The sequence below is a fragment of the Saccopteryx leptura genome, chromosome 8 (assembly GCF_036850995.1).
Source record: "Saccopteryx leptura isolate mSacLep1 chromosome 8, mSacLep1_pri_phased_curated, whole genome shotgun sequence".
In the NCBI taxonomy this organism is placed as follows: domain Eukaryota; kingdom Metazoa; phylum Chordata; class Mammalia; order Chiroptera; family Emballonuridae; genus Saccopteryx; species Saccopteryx leptura.
In genome coordinates, this window is record NC_089510.1 from 49,261,390 (window position 1) to 49,285,174 (window position 23,785).

Consider the following 23,785-nt stretch of genomic DNA (forward strand, 5'->3'; position numbering starts at 1 on the left):
TCCCTTAGACATCCTAGAATAGACTTTTGCTATCAAATAATATCAAATTTCGACCTGAAGCTAATTATTATGACTGAATCTTTAGTCGTTTAAAATTACTATTTATAAACAATCATGTATACCATGCAAAGGCCTATGGTTGATTCTCAGACAGATCTCAATAATTCTACTGCATTAAACAACCAACCAGAGCAATGTAAAAATGCCTATGGACAATGCTAGTTAATCTAAGTAGGAATATACAAGGGCCATGCCTATTACAAACAGCTATTCCTCCCTGGTTTTTATTGTAATAAATGTATAACACAGACACTGTTCTCTGGTTATACACAAAATATACAAGTCCCCAATGTTAAAGACTGATCAACCTTAAACATTCCAAAGAGCCACCCCAGTACTAACTACACTCAAGTAATCTATTAATCACTTAAATTTATTTGTAATTTGTAAACCTAAATATAGAATTAAAAGAGGATGCCATGGATTTCTGATTATGATGATTAAGTTAATTAACCAAGAAAAAAACTTTAGTCTACTTAAGTGTTCACATATAGTACATAATTCATAAGAAACACAAGCACCTTTTCCTTAGCCACAACACAGCTAGCATTCAATAAATTTCATCTGCACTAATTAAAAGACTTATTGACTTTTCCTGCGTTTCACTACATGTAAGAAATTGTATGTATGTTTTGATATCAGCATTTAACCTAACTATGCAATCTAATTTCTCCCTCTAACATCATTGCTAAAATAGTATTACACAGAATTGTGATTTACCAAATGTCCACACATCCAATTTAATCTTTCATCATTCATGAAATAGTTATTGTAGTCAGGCTGACCTTCCTAAGAATACAAGAATATTTCCTTTTCATTCCTACTTCCCCATCTTAAGGGACAGTCCCCTAGGCTACAATTCTAACACACATATACCTAAAGGAAATCTAAATCCTCCTTCAGGATCCCCTCCAACCTGGGCCCTTCTATCACTTTTTAAAGAGGCTTCCATTTTCCCTCCACCACCGTCACTGTAGATCTGTCTTATAATACTTATAGCATATTAAACACCTTTGAACACCTATAGCAATCACATAAATGCTTATATATTAGTATATATTATTCTATAACTGAGTCAGTTGTATCACCTGTAAGCTTTTCGAAGACAAGGACTGTATTTTACTTCTTTTGCATCCTTTGCAGCACTGGTTATTTGGGTTTTAAAGAAAAAATGATAAAAAGTATTCTTTATGTTTTATATTATTCTTCTCACATATGGATTATCCACCTTAGTAAGCCTAGTTTCCAGCAAAAAATGGGAGTCTAGTTAGTATAAACTGAAAGTCTAATCACATAGAAAACAATGTTAGAAAAGAAAAACTGATTATTCTAGCATTAATAAAGATGTTGTGAGGAAATGCAATAGAGAACACAATGTATTCATAAGAAAAGTTATAATGGATAGTAGAATGTTCAGGGCAGAGGGGCTTAAATAATAATATAGAAACTGATTCACACTTAAGCAATAAAACAAAACAGATTAAGTGCCAACCTTAGAAACCAACAGAAATCCCCAATACAGTTTTATCCTTTCTGCATACATGTGAGCAAAATGAGTGAGACCAGGAAAGCTAAATAAAGTGAACCTGCAAGAAAATGATTAAAGACAATTTTTGTATTGTGTTCTCCATGTCCCCCTGAAGGCATTTTTTGATAACGTGTTAAACTACAGTTAAAATGGGTAAGCTAAGTGAAAAATCTTACACTGAAAGGCTCAAAAAATTGTAAGATGATCAAGTCTTTAAAAAATAATTGTTGGCCCTGGCCAGTTTGCTCAGTGCATAGAGCGTTGGCCCGGCGTGTGAACGTCCTGGGTTCGGTTTCTGGTCAGGGCACACATGAGAAATGACCATCTGCTTCTCTTCTCCTCCCTCTCCCCCTTCTCCTCTCACAGCCAGTGGTTCAATTGGTTCGAGTGTCAGCATCAGATGCTGAGAATGGCATGGTTGGTCTGAGCGTCGGTCCTAGATAGGGGTTGCCAGGTGGATCCCCGTCCAGGGGCATGCAGGAGTCTATCTCCCCTCCTCTAACTTAAAAATGATGATGATGATGATGATAATAATAATAATTGTTTAGCTTTAAGCATAGGAAATACAATTTTTCAATTAAGTCTGATTCCATGGATAGCTGAAATGACAGAACTCAATTTTCTGCTTACTCTGTTTGAAACACATAGACAATGTTCTAAGAAATCAAGATTGTAAGAATTGATTTTGTGGATAATGCATTCTGGGATACTTAACAAAAATGATCTATGGTCCCACATATTCTATAAACACTTAACTATTAGGTAAGCTATCATGTTTGCCAAAAACCTAACAGCAAACATTTTTAGGCAATAGGTATCCACTTATTCCAATTATGGAAAGAAATTAGAAACTGCTATAATACATATAGTACAGGGGTCTCAAACTCGCGGCCCGCAGAACAATTTTGTGCGGCCCGCCGAACAATTTTGTGTGGCCCGCAGACTAATCCACGAAGTTCAAAATATTTTGGATAAAATTAAGTAAGCCTAGGGGCCTACTTGTATTTTTCATTTCTCTAGCATCCTAGCTAGATATTAGCTTAGTTAACAGCAGTTGTGATGCGAACTACAGTTTCTGGTCGTTTTGTGACACTGAGTAAACTGCATGTACGATTGTGCTTGTTGTACTGATTTTTTTTTGTTTTCAACTGCAGTGAGAAAAGTGTTGCGTTTTAACAGTTGCCTTTTGTAGACCTAGTGCCTAGTGTGGCCCGCCTAACGGCTGTGATCTTGCTCTGCGGCCCACATGCTGAGTTGAGTTTGAGACCCCTGATATGGTATGACTTGGTAGGTACTTACAGGAATTATGTGGTGGGGATAATCATGGAAACTTGGATAACCAGAAAATATTTCATGGGAGAAGTGAGCCTAAAGCCATCGGAAAATAAATATTTATTATACAATACATTTTTAAATAAAATATGTATTTCCGATTGCTTTAGGCGACCTCTGTGTTTTGGTCATTCGACCCCCACCGGGGTCCCGACCCACAGGTTGAGAACTGCTGCTGACTAAACAATCATATTACTTATGAATTTCATTGATCTGAGAGAATATACAGATATCTGTGTTACCTAACTGACTCCATAGGATAATTTTCTACTGGAACAAAGGTGGAATACTTGTCTTAAATAACTTGAGACAAAAGGTTAGCAGAATTGGGAACTCAAAAGCGGGGGGGGGGGGGGGGGGGGGGGGCGCGGCACACATCTATTACAATATAACCTTACTAGAAATCCCTAACTAAATAGTTTTTACGTGACTGACTTTAGAGAGTCAGAGAGAAGAAGGGGAAAAAGGAGAAGAGGGGGGAAGAGGGGAGGGAAGGAGGGAGAGGGAGAGAGAGGGAGAGGGAGGGAGAGGGAGAGAGAGGGAGAGAGAGGGAGAGGGAGAGTGAGCGAGAGGGAGAGGGAGAGAGGGAGGGGGGAGAGAGAGAGAGAGAGAGAGATAGAGAGAGGCATTCATTTATTGTTCCACTTAGTTGTGCATTCACTGGTGTCACTTCCCATTATGTGCCCTAACAGGGATCAAACCTGAAGCGCTGGTGTTTCAGGATGATGCTCTAACTGACTGAGCGAACTAGCCAGGGCCTAAACGTTACCTTTAAAATGTATTGCCTACCTCTATGCATTTAAGGGTGGAGGAGCTGGAGAACTTGTGAAAGAGACTGTGTTCTGTCAACTTGATGCTTCAGGGAATGTTACAAGCAGGACAAGAACTAAATTATCTTATTTTTTGGAAAGGAAAGGTAGAAATGATGAGGAACAGAGTAAATGTATACTAGTCATCCAAACTGGAACATTTGAGAGTGAAGGGGCATGCAAAATAATTACATCAGACAAGCATAAATTGGGATATATAATCACTCTTGTCATTATATGCATGTCAAATTTTCCTAAAGGCAATGAAGAATCAGAGAAGAATTTTAAGATTTTTTTTTTATTTTTATTTAGTGAGAGGAGGGGAGGCAGAGACAGACTCCCGCATGAACTGTGACCAAGATCCACCTGGCAAGTCCACTAGGGGGCGATGTTCTAACCATCTGGGGCCCTTGCTCGTTGCAACTGGAGCCATTTCAGAGAAGAATTTTAAATAGGAGTGACGGCATAGTACATTTGCTTTTAAGAAAGCTAACTCTGACAGCAAGGAAAATGTTAAATATGTGAAACTGAAGGAGGAAAATCAGTTAGTAGGAGGTAGGAGGTTGTTTTAATTGTTCTATGATGGCCTAAATTAAAGTTAGAGCAGTGGAGATAGAAAAAAAATCACAAAACTACATTGAAGGTAGAATCCTTATTTAGAAATAAAATGAAATAATCCTTTATATGCATACTTTATGTTTTCAAAAGAATTCAGAGAAAAAATACAACAGCTAATTGTTATTTTAACAAAAGAATAAACTCAAGGCCCAAACAGTAGGAGCACTGCTTAAACTAGCTTCATAGCTGATAGGCTACTGTTTAATCATACTTCCATATTCTAAATGCAGAATTTAAGCTTCCTCTCTGTTTCCAACTAATTTCCATTTCTACCGAATTCTCAATCTACTTTTGCATCTGGCTTTTATTCTTTGAAGTATACAGCATATATACCAACGCAGAGGGATTTATCTTGCTCATCCCCACTCAAAACATTAGCTAGCACTGATTTCTTTTCCTACTTCCTACTTAAACCACATGTGCTTTATCAGTGAATTAGGTTGCTCTGCTATTAGGTAATAGTCAGGGGCAACCTACTGGATTTCTAATTCTCCAGATTCCTGCCTTGTACCACACTGGGATCATCCTCATGGTCTTGTGTTTCTGTTTGCCATTTTTCCTGCATAGTGAATCCCTCACCTCAATGTTTCCCTGGACCTAGGGTGATACATAGCTGTATATACACAGCACAGGAAACCAGGATGCCCACAGCTTCAGGAAATGGGGTAAAATGCATTCTAACAGAAGGCTGAATAAAGGCACAGCAGCTTTTGTTTCCAGATTGTTTACCTGCCCTCCAAGGGCAAGAAGCTCTTCTCTTTAGAAAACAACATTTATGTATTAAAACAAACAAACAAACAAACAAAAAACCTGCCTGCCTAGCCTAAGAAAACACTTCTCAAGTTAGTGTCCATTATCATAATGGGAGGTAAAGGGAACTGACTTCACTCTAGAAAATTTCATATTGATAACCTATTTTTAAAAATCAATATAAGCACATCCTGGATCATCTAGATTCATGACAGAGCAGTGTCATAAAATTTGTTTCTGAATTTGATTTTGTATTTACAACCACTATAACACCAACCTAGTTGGGTACTAATGAGAAATTAACATAAGTGTCCTTATGACATAATAAAAGCATTTGTACCAAGTGAAACCAATAAAGACTTCACAGTAGTTTTAACATAGTAAGTGGGAGAATTGAACCATTATTCTACACATGATATAGGAATGGAAACCTACATAAAACAAAATAAAAGGGTTTTTATATAGATTATTCAAGTTTGAAAAACATTAGTGTGAAATAAGGAAATATCAGGAACCCAAAAGAACAAAGGAAAGTGCAAAGAATACAAATTTACTACAAGTTTCCTGAAGGCTGCATTTTAATTATAATCTATCATTCCTCACATTCCATTCTGGCTAATACCTGAATTGGAAAGATACAATCCAGGGAAAAAAGTGTTGAAGATGACACACACCAATATTGGTGGAGGTCTTGATTTAAAAAAATAAGGATGGGACTGATAAATAAGGTTTCATAACCTCAATGGTGTGTGGAAGTCTTGGGTTCGATTCCCAGCGAGGGCACACAGGAGAAGTGCTCATCTGCTTCTCCACCCTTCCCCTTCTCCTTCCTCTCTCTCTCTCCCCCTCCTGTAGCCAAGTCTCCATTGGAGTAAAGTTGGCCCGGATGCTGAGGACAGTTCCATGGCCTCCACTTCAGGTGCTAGAATGGCTCCCACGGCAGTGGAGCAACGCCCCAGATGGGCAGAGCATCACCCCCTGGTGGGCATGCTGGGTGGTTCCCGGTCAGGTGCATGCGGGAGTCTGTCTGACTGTATCCCCACTTCTAACTTCAAAAAATATCAAAAAATACACACATAAAAAAAATGCTGTGTGAACTTTTCTTTCTTCTTAAAAATAACATATTAAAGAAAATACAAAAAAATAAAATAAAAATGCAGAACAAAGAAAAAATTACTCATACTCTTTTCATTTAAACTACTATTTCCATTCTGGAATATGCCCCTGTATTTACTCAATAGACAGAAAATTCTCTGAGTTTTTTTTTTTCTTTAACATGGTTGAAATGATAGTACACTACAATCCACTAACAAACACTTTAACTTGAAATAACTTTATTGGATTCAACTCAGCCTGTAACTCCAAATAGACCACCTGGGATTCTCTGAGTTTGGAGCCAGGTGAGAGACCCTAAATATTACTGAGATAGATTCATAATAAACTTTAAGTACAAAAACCAAAGAATGGTTTATCTTAGAATATTTAGTATTTGTTATAAATTTAGTAACTGGGGAGAGGACATCTTGGTCAGTGAAAGTTGCAACCTATAATTCTGGCACTAAAATACTACTGAGGTATTTGATTCTAAGCACTATATAAATAATTAGTAACAAGAAGATTTTTTGAGTGAAGAGAGGTAATACAATTGTGAGAACTTGAAGGAAAGTAATTGGTGTTATAAAACAACTTAGAGAGAAAGACACATACTTTGAATCTGGGGATGTAAATTATTTCAACTGTAGCCCTAAATGACTTCAACTCATTATAAAAGTCCTAGAATCAATTAGATGAACTTACCAATGTTCAAAACAAATTGTTATATGTACATTTTTAAATACAGAACACTTACCTGAAATGATTTTGAGGGTTTTTTTTAGACCTCCATTTGACTTATGAGATTAAGTATGCAGAGGAAAAAATATATCTCATTAGGGTTTATAGTTAGAATAAATCTCTGCTTGAAATATACACATTAAAAAGTTGAACATTTCTAACTCACAAAAATATATAATAATATATAAGTAAATGGGGGTACAAGGCACATAACTAGAAGTTTAAAAGAGCTGGCATTAAATACACATGTGTGCACACAAATAGAAGTGCGCTGGCTTTTTAACAGCCACCCATTTAATCTTGGATAAGTCACTTGGTATCTTTGGCCAGAGTTTCTGAATCTGTAAAATGAGCAAACTAGAGGTCCGCTCTAGCTATAAACTTTATTATAATATATATGTAATTTTTTCTCTGCACACTTAATCTCATAAACTAACACAAACACAGTTTATCTAAACTGTTAAAAAAAACATTTTCAATAAAATCTCTCTTAAAATCATTTCAATTAAGTGTCAAAGCAAAAATATTAAAAGTTTTCTGGTATATTAGCACCTATGTTCTTAAGAATTGGCTCCATCTAATGTTGAGGTTAGATTTTCAATGACTAGTGACATCCTGTGACTGCTTTCAATGTATACCCCTAGCAAGATCAAATCTGCTTTTTATTCTTGCTCCCAAAACATCAATAGTAATGTAAACAAAAGAAAAACACTACTATTGTCCAAGTCTAGTTAGGTCTATATATGTAGAAATAGTTTAAACAAAGAATAAACATATAAAATGTTTTCATAGGCTGCATGATACTGAATGAATACGCACCTCTATGTCAAGAAATTAACTCCTGAACTGTAAGTAGTCAAAACTTATATGTGAATTTTGCTCCTAATAAAATTCTATATTTTAATAATATAGCTCTGCTATCCTTACCCAAAAAATAAAAAAAAAAACAGGCTGAAACTGTTCACAAGAAATCAATGGGGACAAACTATACAGTCAGTGAAACACCGAAGTACAACTACCCAACTATCTTTACATGTACAACTTCTGTGTACTTTGTCCTCGGGCAGCTATCTAGTCTCAAAATAGTTTAAGAACAATGAAACACTCAAGCTTTAGTTAACTATTGGTTATGAGCTTTTATAAAAACTCTATTTGACTCACCTTTGTCCAAGGATGTGCCTTAATTTGAGGAAATTTGAATTCTGTATAGTTTGGGTTCATTTCTCTAATTTGTTCCCTTGTTGGTGTCCCCAGGACCTAGACAGAGAAAGCAAGTTATTGCCATATATTTCTGTATACTTAACAAAAACAGTACTTATGTTTTGATGTACTTGGTTTCATTGAAAAATAATTGCAAAGTTATAAAATACACAACTTGTTAAACAGCAGACCTTTGTGAAAGACGTTTAATTTTTAATTGACTACAGACCCATGCTATAGTACCCTACACAAACTTTTACCATAATTATACTGTTATACCAGGGTTGTAAAAAAAAGATCATTCAAAAATATTTTTATTTAATTTTTTTTAATTTAATTTTTTTTAGTTTATTCATTTTTAGAGAGAAGAGAGAGAGGAGAGAGAGAGACTGGGGGGAGGAGCTGGAAGCATCAACTCCCATATGTGCCTTGACCAGGCAAGCCCATGGTTTCGAACCGGCAACCTCAGCATTTCCAGGTCGATGCTTTATCCACTGCACCAACACAGGTCAGGACAAGATCACTCAAAAATAATCAAGTAAAAACCAGACATCTTTATTCTACTAGAAAACAATCAATTGAAATGATGGCATCTGAAATGAGAATACTTCTTATTCATTTAGTAATGTATGGTCAAAAGTTTTCTAATCAATAAGTTAATCAGGAAAACCATACTCAAACATGGTCATCAATAATTCCATTTGGCCTTGGCCGGTTGGCTCAGTGGTAGAGTGTCGGCCTGGCGTGCAGGAGTCCCGGGTTCGATTCCCGGCCAGGGCACATAGGAGAAGCGCCCATCTGCTTCTCCACCCCTCCCCCTCTCCTTCCTCTCTGTCTCTCTCTTCCCCTCCCGCAGCCGAGGCTCCACTGGAGCAGAGATGGCCTGGGTGCTGAGGATGGCTCTGTGGCCTCTGCCTCAGACGCTAGAATGGCTCTGGATGTGACAGGGCGATGCCCCAGAGGGGCAGAGCATTGCTCCCTGGTGGGCATGCCAGGTGGATCCCGGTCGGGCGCATGCAGAGTCTGTCTGACTGCCTCCTCGTTTCCAGCTTTGGAAAAATGCAAAAAACAAAAAACAAAACAAAACAAAAAAATAATAATAATTCCATTCAATCACTGAATATTTAGTGATTGTTCCCTGTATACAAAGAACTATGCTATGATATATGGAAGATACAAAAAAATAGATTCCCTATTATGATACACTTACGTATCTGTATGTAGAGAAAGCACAACTATAATATAAAAATATATACTGAGCACTTCACTGCTTCTAGAGCTGCAGTAGGCAGTGAACAAAGGAAAGTATATGGACCTAGGTGTACAAGACAGATGCCAGGAAGAAACACTGAATATTAAAAATGAGCACTCTGAAAAAAAATGGCATCTAGTATTCATCTAGACCCTATAGTACAAAACAAGTTTGTTGAAATAAAATATTCCATTTACAATTCAAGGACAGTTGCGAAGAATGAGTGGGCTGTAATGATACATACTTGATTTGTGGTGGCAACTAGTGAATAATAGGGCAAAGTAAGAAATTCAGTATTTTATTGTTGTTGTTGCTAATTCTCTAGACCTCATTAAAACTTTCAGGCCTTAATCAAAATCTTAAAGAGTGTTGTTATTTTTATTCTTTTTAAATTTTTAAAATTCATTTTTAGAGAGAGGAGAGAGAGAGAGATAAAGAAAAGGGGGAGGAGCTGGAAACATCAACTCCTATATGAGCCTTGACCAGGCAAGCCCAGGGTTTCCAACTGGTGACCTCAGCATTCCAGACAGTATTGTTCTTCAAAAGACACTTTTAAGAAAACAAAAGTCAAGCTACAGACTGAAAGAAAAGATCTGAAAAACATATATTCTACAAAGACCTTGTATCTAGAATATACAAAGAACGTGTAATTTAAAAAAAAGAAGAGACCATCTAAAATGGCAAGAGTAGGTAGAAGCTACACTTACTTCCTCCCAGGAACAAGCTGAACTTACAACTAAATTATAGAACAATCAAACTGAGTAATAGGCTGAAGTCTAGCTGAAAAGAAGTCTTATAACCAAGGATTTACTGAAAAAAAAAAACCTCATCGAGACTGGTAGGAAGGGCGGAGATGCAAAGGGGCTGGCTGAGCTCCCACTAGTGGCAGCTGAGACTCCAGAGGGCTACGAAGGTTCCCTGTGAGAAGCCTGTGGCCCAACACTCCAAGCTGGGCTCCCCAGGCCGGAGTGCCAGAACTGGGAAGAGGGGCCCACATAACATCTGGCTGTGAAAATCAGCAGGGTTTGGTCTACCAAGGAGAGGCAGGGTCTGCTAGAGACATAGGTTCCTTCTTAAAGGGCCAATGCACAAAATCTCATTCACAGACACTCAGCCTAGGCTCTGGTGGAGGGAGGGTGGAGCAGACTAGAGTCCTATGAGGACAGAACGGGGTTTGTGGCCACCGGGATCCCTGTGCTGGGTCATTCTCCCACACTGCAGATGCCATCTTTCTTAGGTGGAACACTCCCCTCCATAGGCTATCAGCCTGGGAGAAAGGAACAGCCACACTCTCTGGACCCCCTCTCACCCCATCCTGTGGAGTTCATGTCCTGCTGAGGAGTCAGGTAGCTGGGCCAAGGGCACTCACGGGGAATCAGTGATTAAGTTGTGTGGCTTCTGGGCAGGGGTCATGAACCCAACTTTTACTTCACTGGTACATCCCCCTCAACAAGAGATCTGCTAGCTGGTGGCCCCACCCAACTGAGATCAGGCTATAGAGAGAATCTGGGAAAGACTGAGTTGTGTGGCTCTAGAACCAGGGACATTTTCCCCTTACACACATGACCAGAGCAGAGCCCTCTCTTGACACAGCCAAATGTTGCCTGTTTGGGCCTCATAAACCCTGCTGGCCTCACCCTAATAACACGAGATCCTGTCCCACCACAAAGGTGTGCAAGCACGCAGGGAATAACAGCTGAACTTGGTACACCTGGGGAAACTTGCTGAGTAGCCTCAGACCTAGCACTGACACAAGGATTTAATTTTCATTAATTTGGTGAATACAACTTGCTGCTACCTAATAACTCACTGAAAACCGACCTCATGCAACTAGAATGCTGCCAGTGGCTCTTTCTGTGACTGAGCACAACAGGCAACCAGCAGGTAGACGCAGGCAGTGGAAGATGTCGAGGTGCCTTGGGACTTTTGCTGACCTGTCCCAGCGCTTGGTGCCAATAAAAGCCAGCCTTGGTGTATAGCCTGGTCCTTCCCGTGGGTAGGCCCAGCAGAGACAGCCACAAACTGTGGATCACTTTATAGATAGCTCCAAATTGGTTGCCCAGGGCCAGTCACAGGCAGCATCTGACAGTGGCCTACACCAAGGTCCCTCCCAAGAGGCCCCAGAAACAACACATCCAGTGGCCAGCTTCAGGCAAAATTAGAGGAACTAATTAGTTTCACAAGCAGCATATAAAAAGGGAGATCCTGGTAGGCGTCACAACCAGCTGAAGCAAATTTCTTCTTTTGTGGTAAGCACCTGCACAACAGCTCATACACTGTGGTTGGGATTGATCTTTATAGTCAGCAAGGCTGAGGGTCAACACAATACACAAACAGGCCAATAGTAATCAAGACTCAATTACAACAGTAGGACCCACATAACCCACGTGAGGGTCACGTCTAGAGCACCCAGTGCAGGTGATCAAGGAGACTCCAGCATTGGGTCCCACAGGACACCTACTAACTAAGCTGAGAGTATTAGCAGGTCTACCTAATACATAAAACACAAAGAGGCAGCCAAAATGGGGAAACAAGGAAACTTGCACCAAATGAAAGGAGAAATCTCCCCCCCCCCCCAAAGTTAAATGAAATGGAAGCAAGCAATTTATCACATAAAGAGTTCAGAAAAATGGTTATAAGGCTGCTTAAGTAACTTAGTGAAAACAGCAGCAGCATGAAAATGGACATAGAAGCCCTGGACAGTTGGCGCAGTGGATAGAGCATTGGCTCGGTGTATGAAGGTCCCAGGTTCAATTCCTGGTCAGGGTATACAAGAGAAGCAACCATCTGCTTCTTTCCCCCATCTCCCCCATCCGCAGCCAGTGGCTTGATTGGTTAGAGCGTTGGACCTGAGTGCTGAGGACAGCTCGGTTGGTCTAATCATCAGTCTCAAGTGCTAAAAACAGCTCAGTTTACTCAGGAATCAGCCCCAGATGGGGGTTGCTGAGTGGATCTTGGTCCTAGCACATGTGGGACTCTGTCTTACTATCCCCCCTCCTCTCACTTAAAAAAATAAATAAAATAAATACAAAATAAAATAAACATAGAAACCATAAAAAACAGTCAGAAATGAAAAGCACAGTATCAGAAATGAAGAATACACTGGAAGGAATAAATAGTAGGCTAAACTAAGCAAATAACTGAATAAGTGATTTGGAAGATAAGGTAGAAAAAACACCCAATCAGAGCAGCTGAAAGGAAAAAGAATTTTAAAAATGTAGGATAGTTTAAGGGACCTTTGTGACAACATGAAATGTTAACAACATCTGTATCATACTGGTACCAGAAAGACAAGGGAGAGAGAAAGAGATCAAGAAACTATTTGAAGAAATGACAGGAAGCTCCCTAACCTGCCAAAAGAAAAAAACACACAAGTCCAGAAAAAGCCCCAAACCAAGACATATCATAATTAAAATAACAAAGGCTAAAGACAAAGACAGAATCTTAAAAGCTATAAGAGAGGCCCTGGCCGGTTGGCTCAGTGGTAGAGCGTCGGCCTGGCGTTCAGGGGTCCTGGGTTCGATTCCCAGCCAGGGCACGCAGGAGAAGCGCCCATCTGCTTCTCCACCCCTCCCCCTCTCCTTCTTCTCTGTCTCTCTCTTCCCCTCCCGCAGCTGAGGCTCCACTGGAGCAAGGATGGCCCGGGAGCTGGGGATGGCTCCTTGGCCTCTGCCCCAGGCGCTAGAGTGGCTCTGGGAGACAGAGCGATGCCCTGGAGGGGCAGAGCATCGCCCCCTGGTGGGCAGAGCGTCGCCCCCTGGTGGGCGTGCCGGGTGGATCCCGGTCGGGCGCATGCAGGAGTCTGCCTGGCTCTCTCTCCCGGTTTCCAGCTTCAGAAAAATGCAAAAAAAAAAAAAAAAGAAAAAAAAAAAGCTGTAAGAGAAAGGCAAGTAATTACCTATAAGGGAGCTCCAATTAGACTTAGCTGATTTTTCAACAGAAACATTACAGGTCAGAAGAGACTGGCATAAAATATTAAAAATGATGAGATCCTATTACCAACACTCCTTTACCCAGCAAGGCTATCATTTAAAAGTCAAGGAGAAATAAAGAGCTCTCTATACAAGAAAAAGCTGAAGGAGTCTGTTAGCACCAAACGAGTATTACAGAAATGTTAAAGGACAAAGAAGGAAAAGGGAGAAGGGAGAAGGGAAAAAGGAGAAAAATGAAGGGAGAAGGGGAGAGAAGAAAGGAGGAGGGAGGGGGACTAGGGGGAAAGGAAGAGAAAGAGGAGAAAAAAGGAACATAGTTATAAACAATAAAATGGCAATAAATATGTACCTAACAATAAACACTTTAAATGTAAATACCTTAAATGCTCCAATCAAAAGAGAAAGGGTAGCTGAATGGATAAGAAAACAAAACCCATTTTATACGATGATAACAAGAGACCCTCCACAGAATGAAAAATACACACAGTCTAAAAGTAAAGGGATGGAAAAAGATAGTTCATGCAAATGGAAAGGAAAAGAAAATGCTGGGGTAGCAATCTGATAAAATCAGCTTTAAAACTGAGGCTACAGTAAGAGACAATAAAGGACACTACATAATGAAAAACGGAGTAACCCAACAAGAGGATTTAACCCTTGTAAACATTTATGCACCCAACATGGGGTACTAAATATGTAAAACAAATCTTGATGGACATAAAGGGAAAGACTGAGAGTAATACATAGGAGGGGATTTTTAACACCCCACTGACAACAATGGATAAATCTTCCAGACAGAAAATCAACAAGAAAATGGTGGCATTAAATGACACACTAGCTCAGATGAATTTAATAGATATCTTCATAGCATTTCACCACAAAGCAGCAAAATATATTCTTTTCAAGTGCACATGGAACATTTTCTAGGATAGATCACCTATTAGGATACAAAACAAGTCCCAATAAATTTAAGAAGACTGAAATCATATCAAGCACCTTCTCAGACCACAATGGCATAAAACTAGAAATGAATAACAAGAAAAAAAACAAACAAATAACACACAAAGACAAGAAGGCTAAATAACATGTTACTAAACAATGAGATCACAGAAGAAATAGAAAGCTACCTTGAGACAAATAAAAATGAAAACACACAAAAAACAAAATCCATGGGACACAGCAAAAGCAGTCCTAAGATGAAAATTCATAGCATTACAGGCCTATTTCAAGAAACAAGAAAACTGTCAAATAATCTAATCTTACACTTAAAAGACTGAAAAAAAGAACAACAAAGCCCAAAGTGAGTAGAAAAAAACATTAAAGATTAGAGCAGAAATAAATAAAATGCAATTTTAAAAAATACAAAAGATTAATGAAACCAAGAGCTGGTTCTTTGAAAGGACAAGAGATTGAAAAAGTTTTAACCAGACTAATGAAGAAAAAGAGGGAAAGGACCCAAATAAATAAAATCAGAAATGAAAAAGAAGTAATAACTGACACCAAAGAAGTATAAAGGATTTTAAGAATGTATTACAAACAATTATATGCCAAAAGATTGGACAATTTAGATGAAACAAATAAATTCCTAGACACATACAATCTTAAACACTGAATCAGGAAAAAGAAAGAGAAACTGAATAAATGGATTACAAATAATGAAACTGAAGCAGTAATCAAAAAAACAACAAACAAAAGTCCTGGACCAAATGGCTTCACAGGTAATTTTACCAAATACTCGCAAAGAACTAACTACCAACTCTCTTCAAACTATTTCAAAAAATTCAAGAGGAGGAAAAACTTTCAAGCTCATTTTATGAGACTAGCATTATCTTAATTCCAAAACCCCATAAAAACACTACAAAGAAAGAAAATCACAGGCCAATATCCCTGATGAACATAGATAATAAAATCTTCAACAAAGTTTCAGCAAACCTGATCCAGCAATACATTAAAAAGATCATATATCATGATCAAGTGGGATTTATTCCAGAGATGAAAGGTTGGTACAAATCAATAAATGTGATATACCACATAAACAAAATGAAGGATAAAAACCACATGATCATGTCAATAGATGCAGAAAAAGCATTTCATGAAATCCAGCACCCATTTATTTATGATAAAAACTCTCAGCAAAGTGGGAATACAGGAAACATACCTCACCATAACATAGGCCATATGTGAAAAAAATCATACTCAATGGACAAAAACTAAAAGGATTTCCCTTAAGATCGGGAACAAGATAAGGATGTCTGTATTCACCATTCTCATTTAACATAGCACTGGAAGTCCTAGCTACAGCAATCAAATAAGAAGAAATAAAAGGTATCCAAATTGGGCCGAAGTAAAATTGCCATGATTTGCAGATGACATGATACCCTAAAGATTACACCAAAAAACTACCAGAACTGATAAATTCAGTAAAGTAGCCAGATACAAAATAAATATCCAGAAATAAGCTGCATTTTTATACACCAATAATGAACTACCAGAACAGTAAACTGAGAAAATAATCCTATTCACAACTGCTTCAAAAATAATAAAATACTTAGGAATAAATTTAATTAATATGTAAAAGACCTGTAGTTTAACTAGGCACTATATATCAATTGGAATTGTCAGGTCATTTAAAACCCACTTAAAAAAAATTTTTATTGACTTTATTGGGGTGACAGTGGTTAGTAAAATTATATTGGTTTCAAGTGTCCAATTCTGTAATACATCATCTGTATATCAGTATACTGTATTGTGTGTTCACCACCCCAAGTCAAGTCTCCTTCCATGACCATTTATTTATCCCTTTTACTTTCTTCTACCTCCGCCCACACCCCTTTCTTATAATTTTCTGAATGCAGGTCTTTTACATCCTTGGTTAAATCTATTCCTAGGTATTGATTATTTTTGAATCAATTGTGAATGGGACTTTTTTTTAGTTTCTCTTTCTGAGAGTCCATTATATGTGACCCGTGGTAGTAGACTGGATAAGCACTGACCTGGAATGCGGGAGTTGCTGTTCTGAAACCCTGGGCTTGCCTGGTCAAGGCACATAGGGGAGTTGATGCTTCCCGAATCTCCCCCTTGACTGTCTTTCTTTCCTCTCTAAAAAATTATAAAATCATTTTTAAAAATGCAATTGATTTCTGAATATTTATTTTGTATCTGGCTACTTTACTGAATTCCATTTATCAGTTCTAGTAGTATTTTGGTTAAATCTTTAGAGTTCTCTATATAGAGTATCATGTCACATGCCTATCATAACAGTTTTAGTTCTTTTTCCTAATTTGGATGCATTTTCTTTCTTTTTATCTAATTGTTGTGACTAGGACTTCTAATACTATGTTGAATAAGAATAGTGAACGCAGACATCCTTTGCTTGTTTCGATTTTCAAGAGAAATGCTTTTAGTTTTTGCCCACTGAGTATGATGTTGGCTGTGGGTTTGTCACATATGGCCTGTGTTACAGCAAGGTATATTCCCTCTATTGTCACTTTGCTTAGAGTTTTATGATTTTATCTAAGTATTTTTTACATACTTAGAATCCTCCTTCAATATACACCAGTGCATACATGTGGAAAATCTTTTATCACCATGGGAAATTATCTTCTTTTTATGAATAGTGATGATATAAAACAATTTTTTTTTTGACAGAGACAGAGAGAGAGAGTCACAGAGAAGGAGAGCTAGGGATAGACAGACAGGAGGTAAGAAAGATAAGCAGCAGCAATTCTTTGTTGTGGCTCTTTGCTACAACTCCTTAGTTGTTAATTGATTGCTTTTTCATATGTGCCTTGACCGGAGGCTACAGCAGAGCGAGTGGCCCCTTGCTCAAGCCAGTGACCTTTGGGCTCAAGCCAGCGATCCTGAGTTCAAGCTGGTGAGGCCGCATTTGAGCCATTGTGAGATCTCAGGGTTTCAAACCTGGGTCCTCTCCATCCCAGTCCGACGCTCTATCCACTTTGTCACTGCCTGGTTAGGCTAAAAGGATTCTTTATACTTTTAATTTGTGGTCAGAGTTTAACTGTTCTTCACTTTTAAAGTATAAATACTTGTGGATTAAGAAGCTCAATTACTAATATATTCACTAACAGTTATTTAAAAGCAATTTAACCAAATTAAATTAGTTTGTCACCACAAAGTGGCATTGGAGATTTTTATTCCTTTGTTCTGGAATTATTAAGGCTATTAGATGGAGAAAGAGAGATTCTAGCATTATAATTTGTTTTATGTTTAATGTCTCTTGCCAAATAGTCAACTACTGTGTAATCATTTTCTTCCATTCTTTTTCTTCTTATTTTTAAATCTTAAAACTAGGTTCTTTCCCCAGGCTTGGTAACAGAGATGAAAACCAGTGGGAATCTGTTTCAGGGATCAGCAAAAGTTTTTTGTAAAGCGCCAGAGAGGAATTAATTTAGGCTTTGTGGATCACAAAGCCTCTGTTACTGCTCAACTCTGCCATTGTAGTAAAATGCAGTCATAAAGAAAATTTTATTTATAAAAATAGGCCGTAGACTGTATTTGGCTCCTGGGCCCTAGTTGCAAATATCTGACCTACTCCAATCCTCTTCAGAGATCAGAAAACCTGAGGCCCAGAAGGAGCAACTTTTCAGAGGTCAGTACTACAGGTAGAGGTAGCATATATTTAAATCTTATTAGTGACAAACCAATTTTAGGAGATACTGTACTATCAAAGAATCTGTTTATTGGATGTGGTTGAAGGACAAAAATATCAGTTTCTAATTTTGGTAGTTGTGAAAAATGTTGTTGCTATTAAGCAGGAAGGATAGACTTGGAAGAGAAAATAATACTAAGACAATAAAACCTGGAGGAGTTCTCCACCAAGTGGTGGATGTAGGTATAACATCTAGAAGAGAGTTTTAAGCTAGAAAAGACAGGTTTGGTAGTTCCTTATATATATGTACTGGTGCTAGGTGGCTGTGACACAGCGTATAAAAGGCAAAGTAGGTTGAAGGAGAAGAGGGTTAATGATGTGAACCAAGGGACAGAGAAAAATAAAAATTTAAAGACAAGGCTAAGACAGTTGTCCAAGAAATTGGAAGAGTCCCTACAGATAATACTATGTTGTAATGAGGGAAAGAGAGTATTTAAAGGACAGAGGTGGGTATCTTATGACAAAATGAGCCCATGTAAAATAAAGCCAAAAAGGTATTCACTGTAGCTAGCCATGTAGACTTTCTGACACCGATGAGATTAGTCATGAGAAGAACAAGTAGAACCATAATCACCTAAACTGAGTAAGTGAAGACAGTGTATGTAAATTCTTTCAAAAGGTACATCAGTGAGGGAAAGAAGAGGACAATAAGAAGACACATATATTGAGCACTCAGTATGTAAAAACTTTGTTATGTATAATAATTTTCTTTTCTCATTTAAACTTTATAGACACTCTATTACCCCATTTTACATTTAAAGAAAGCCAGATTTTGATGAAAGAAAATTGACTTCTCAAAGTTATAGTCTGTCAGTGGTAAAAATGGGAAAATGCAGGCATAGCTAACTCCCTAAAATGGTCTACCTAATATGAATGAAACAAACAAAAATGTTTTTAAAAGTAGTTTTTAAAAAAATCACTTCCTTAAACTCCACTGATTATGCCATAAAATGAAACATGAATCCTTTTGAGTTGTGCAGATTATATATATATATAAGATCATGAGGCTATAATTTTAAGTTAAAAAAGTAAATTCCATGCTTACTCATGCTTAAGTATATTTATAATACCAAACATACAAGTTTAGTACTTTTGTCTGTTAGTGATTATTTCACAGGTGTAGAATTCTGATTGGAATGTAAAATGGTGGGCAAGTACTAAAATGTGCACATTACAAGTAATGCAAGAAATTTTAATACTGAGACCTAAATCATAGAAATTATTGTTACTGAATTGCTTTGAGTATAAACATTGTGCATATCTAACAGGGAGCCATATAACTGATTTCAGGTGATCAAATGTAAACAATAAGCTTTATATAAAATAGTGTAATTTTGTGTAACTTTGCCTCAATAGTTCAAAATATTTAGAATGCCATATAAGGCTTGAAATTAAAATAAAAGAGAGAGAAAGACTATAATGAACATCTGCTTCCTGTCATGAAATAACTGGAAGCAGAATTGCCCTCCAGGTGAACAACTAGAAAACTGACAAACAAAATGCTCTTTAAAGATAAAAAGTATGATTCAGAAGCAAAAGGGAAAATAAAATCAGTCGACACAGATCCCAAAATGAAAGAGTTGACAGAATTAGAAAATAAGGACTTTAAAACAGTGATAAAGAGATGAAAAAGAACCCAAATTGTAACTGTGCACTTGAAAAATACTATATGTGAAATGGAAACTACTAGAAGTTGAACCACAGATAAAAGATAATTAGTGAACTTGTAAAAAAAAAATAAGAGGGCAAGACAAACCTCAAAGCTGAAGCATAGAGTTAAAAAAAAGACTAGAAAAAGCTAGAAGAACCTAAGTTCAGGGGGTCTTCAAGTTACGACAGTCTCAACATATGATGTTTCAAGTTTATGATGCTCATTCTCATAAAAACTTTAAAAAAATCGAGATATGAGTGTTTTGGGTTATGCTGTTAGCGTCGTACCTATGTACTACATGGGCAAAGTAGTTTGGTTGCACACGGTAGAAAAAAACATAGTAATGCGGAACATGAGTGAGGGTTGGTGTCCCCAGTATGCTTACCTACACCATTTTGAACTGTTAAAAGCGCAAGTGCTCTGTTTGTGTTAGGCTAGGGTGTGTTTTGACTCACACCAAAATTTGGGTTACGCCACTGTCATAGGCACAAAACTGTGTCATGACCCAAGGACCCCCTGGTACATGTGAGTGAACTCTGAAAGGGAAGAAAATTGGGGGAACAAATGCATAAAAACTATCTGATGAAAATTCAATAAAAGTTTCAATGAGGTAGAGCATCGGCCTAGCGTGCAGAGGACCCGGGTTCGATTCCCGGCCAGGGCACACAGGAGAAGTGCTCATTTGCTTCTCCACCCCTCTGCCGCACCTTCCTCTCTGTCTCTCTCTTCCCCTCCCGCAGCCAAGGCTCCATTGGAGCAAAGATGGCCCGGGCGCTGGGGATGGCTCTGTGGCCTCTGCCTCAGGCGCTAGAGTGGCTCTGGTCGGAACATGGCGACGCCCAGGATGGGCAAAGCATCGCCCCCTGGTGGGCAGAGCATCGCCCCTGGTGGGCAGAGCGTTGCCCCCTGGTGGGCAGAGCTTCGCCCCTGGTGGGCGTGCTGGGTGGATCCCGGTCGGGCGCATGCGGGAGTCTGTCTGACTGTCTCTCCCTGTTTCCAGCTTCAAAACAAACAAACAAACAAACAAACAAACAAAAAAATAAAAAATAAAAAATAAAGTTTCAATGAACCTCCAGCAGTATAACTTTAAAAATACCACATCAAATCACAATCAATTAATAAAAGCGACCAAAAGATAGAAAATCTTTCTCTATACAAAGAGACAAATTATATACAGGTATCTTGTAACAATAAAAATGACAGCTGAGCCTGACCGGGCGGTGGCGCAGTGGATAGAGTGTCGGACTGGGATGCGGAAGACCCAGGTTCGAGACCCCAAGGTCGCCAGCTTGAGCACGGGCTCATTTAGTTTGAGCAAAAGCTCACCGGCTTGAGCCCAAGGTCGCTGGCTCAAGCAAGGGATTACTTGGTCTGCTGAAGGCCCGCGGTCAAGGCACATATGACAAAGCAATCAATTAACAACTAAGGTGTTGCAATGCACAACAAAAAACTAATGATTGATACTTCTCATCTCTCCGTTCCTGTCTGTCCCTGTCTATCCCTCTCTCTGACTCTGTCTTTGTAAAAAAAAAAAAAAAAAAAAAAAAAAAAAGACAGCTGACTTCTCATCAGAAACAATGCAAACCAAGAAAAAAAAAAACCCAAAAACCAAAACAAGATACCTTTCTAAAGAATAAAAGAAAAGCTGGAAACCAAGGAATCCTTATCCAGTGAAAAGCCCTTCAAAAGACATTAGACAAAGTAGAGCTAAGAGTTTGTCACCAGGAGCTTTGTACAAGAAAAGTACTTCAGGATGAAAGAAAAGGATTCCAAACAGACATTCATTTCTACACAAAGGTATAAAGAAAACCAAAAATGGTAAATATGTGGCTAAATATGTGACATTTCCCCTCACTTTAAAATTTCTTAGAAGAAACTAAAGTATTGTAGAAGTAAAATATGACACTAGCACAAGGGACAGTAGGAGGAAAGAGAACTTTACTGTTGTAAGCTTCTTACTCTCTACATGGAGTATTATTATTTGAAGACTATGATAAAGTAATGATACCAATTTTCAATCCTAGAACAACCTCGAATAAATGCAAGGAGGTACAGCTTTAAAAGGCCAATAGGAATATAAAAAAAATACTCATTATATCCATAAGATGGCAGTAAAAGAGGGGAAAAATGGAATGAAAAGAAAAATTTCAAGGTGGAATACTTAAACCCAACCATATTGATAATTATAATGAATGTAAATGGCCTAAGTGCTCCAATTAAAAGGCAGAAATTGTCAAAAAGAAAAAGACAAGTATACACTGCCATAAGAAATGAACTTTAAATATAAAGACTCAGGTAAGGATGCAGAAAGATATACCATACAAACACTAATCATAAGAAAGATGGGAGTACCTACACTAGTATCAGAAAATGCAGACTTCAGGATAAGGGAATTAAACAAAAATAAAAAGAAATATTCCGTAATGATAAAAGTAATTTTAAGACTAAACTTAAAATTACTGTGGATACCATGTGTTGATGAGAACTTAGAACACTGGAACTTTCTATTTTGTTGGTGGGAGTGAAAAATAGTAAAACTGCTTTGGAGAACAGTTTGGTAATTTCTTATATAGCCAAAAACCAAAAACAAGTCAAATGTCCACCCATAGGTGAATGGGTAAACAGAATGGTATATTCATATAAAGAGTACAACTCAGCAAAAAAAGGATAAACAGTGACAAAAGCAACAACAGAGATGAATATAAAAAACATAATCTTGAACCAGAAAAAAAAGCCAGATACAAAAACCTATTATGTTATTCCATTCATATGAAATTCTAGAAAAGGAAAAACTAATCTGTAGTGAAAGCAGATATGGTCTTCTGAGACAGAAGATTAGGGACTGACAGTAAAGGGCGTAAAAAGGTTGATCAAATATTCTGATCTACCTGGGAGTATCTTTGTAAATCCCTCAGTTCTGGCACACTGGGATGTTTGGTCACCAAGGCTGAACACAAATATTTTGGGCATAATGAAAATGTTTTAAATCTTGACCAGGATGGTGGTTATATATGTTACATATATGCAAAGCTCATTAAACTGTACACTTAAAGCGGCTACATTTTATTGCATTCAAATGATATCTCTGAAGTTAATTTAAAAAGGAAAACATCATTATGTAATTTGTGATGCCTAAATACAACCAGATGTTTATCCTTCTTTTCTTTTTTTAAATTAAGTGAGAGGTGGGGAAGCAGAGACAGACTTCCCCACATTAGCCCTGACAGGGAGCCACCTGGCAAGCCCCCTACCCAGCAATGCTCTGCCCACCTGGGGTCATTGCTGCTTTGCTCAGCAACTGAGCTATTTTTGAGCCTGAGGCGAGGCCATAGAGCCATCCTCAGTAGCTCAGGACAACTTGCTCGAACCATGTGAGCCATGGCTATAGGAGAGGAATAGAGAGAGAGAGAGAGAGAGAGAGAGAGAGAGAGAAAGAAGGGGGAGGAATGGAGAAGTAGATGGATGCTTCTCCTGTGTGACCTGACCAGGAATCAAACCAGGGACTTCTATGCACCAGACTGATGCTCTACCACTGAGCCAACTGGCCACGGCCAATCCTTCTTATTTTAAGGCTAGCATTAAAAGTAGCAGTCTATCAAACCCTAAAATCAGAATTATTTTATATACTATAGTTTTTGGGCAAGCAAAGATATGATCTAAGGTGCAAAAGAATGTAAGAATGCAAAGGGAAGACATAACTGAGAGGGATTTAAACCACTTTTTTTCAGCTTCTTAACTAATTCACTCATTCAAAACATTTATTGAGTTCCTATCTTCAAGGAGTTCTAGGGCAGGAAGACTTGTACAACAATCAACGACAACCAAAATGAATACAACAAAATTAGCACAGGTTATATGTGAGGTGAAAGTGCTATATTGCACTGGAGTAAGGAAATGATTCAGGAAAGGGTTCTAGAAGGAAAGACAAGAGATGATTTTATTTAAGGAATCTAGGAAGCAAATGAGTTAGAAGCACATTCTGTACACTAGGAATGAAGTGAGAAATAGCTGATTTGAATAACTATACCAGCTGAGTAGTAACAGAATAAAAAACTGGATAATATGCAGATGGATGGCAAGCTTAGAAAAAGGATTATAAAAAGGATTATTCAAAGATTCTGAATGCATTAATACCACATAGACATTTAAATAAA

General features: G+C 38.0%; 1 protein-coding gene across 4 annotated transcripts in view; it reads right to left on the reverse strand.

Moving 5' to 3' along the window:
- Positions 1–23,785, reverse strand: part of GSK3B (glycogen synthase kinase 3 beta) — a 207,564-nt gene that overhangs the window by 34,257 nt on the left and 149,522 nt on the right. For all 4 annotated transcript variants that reach the window (XM_066347732.1, XM_066347731.1, XM_066347730.1 and 1 more), the window contains one exon: positions 8,092–8,187. In XM_066347732.1, coding sequence (XP_066203829.1) covers positions 8,092–8,187 — 96 coding nt within the window. The remainder of the gene's footprint in view (positions 1–8,091; positions 8,188–23,785) is intronic.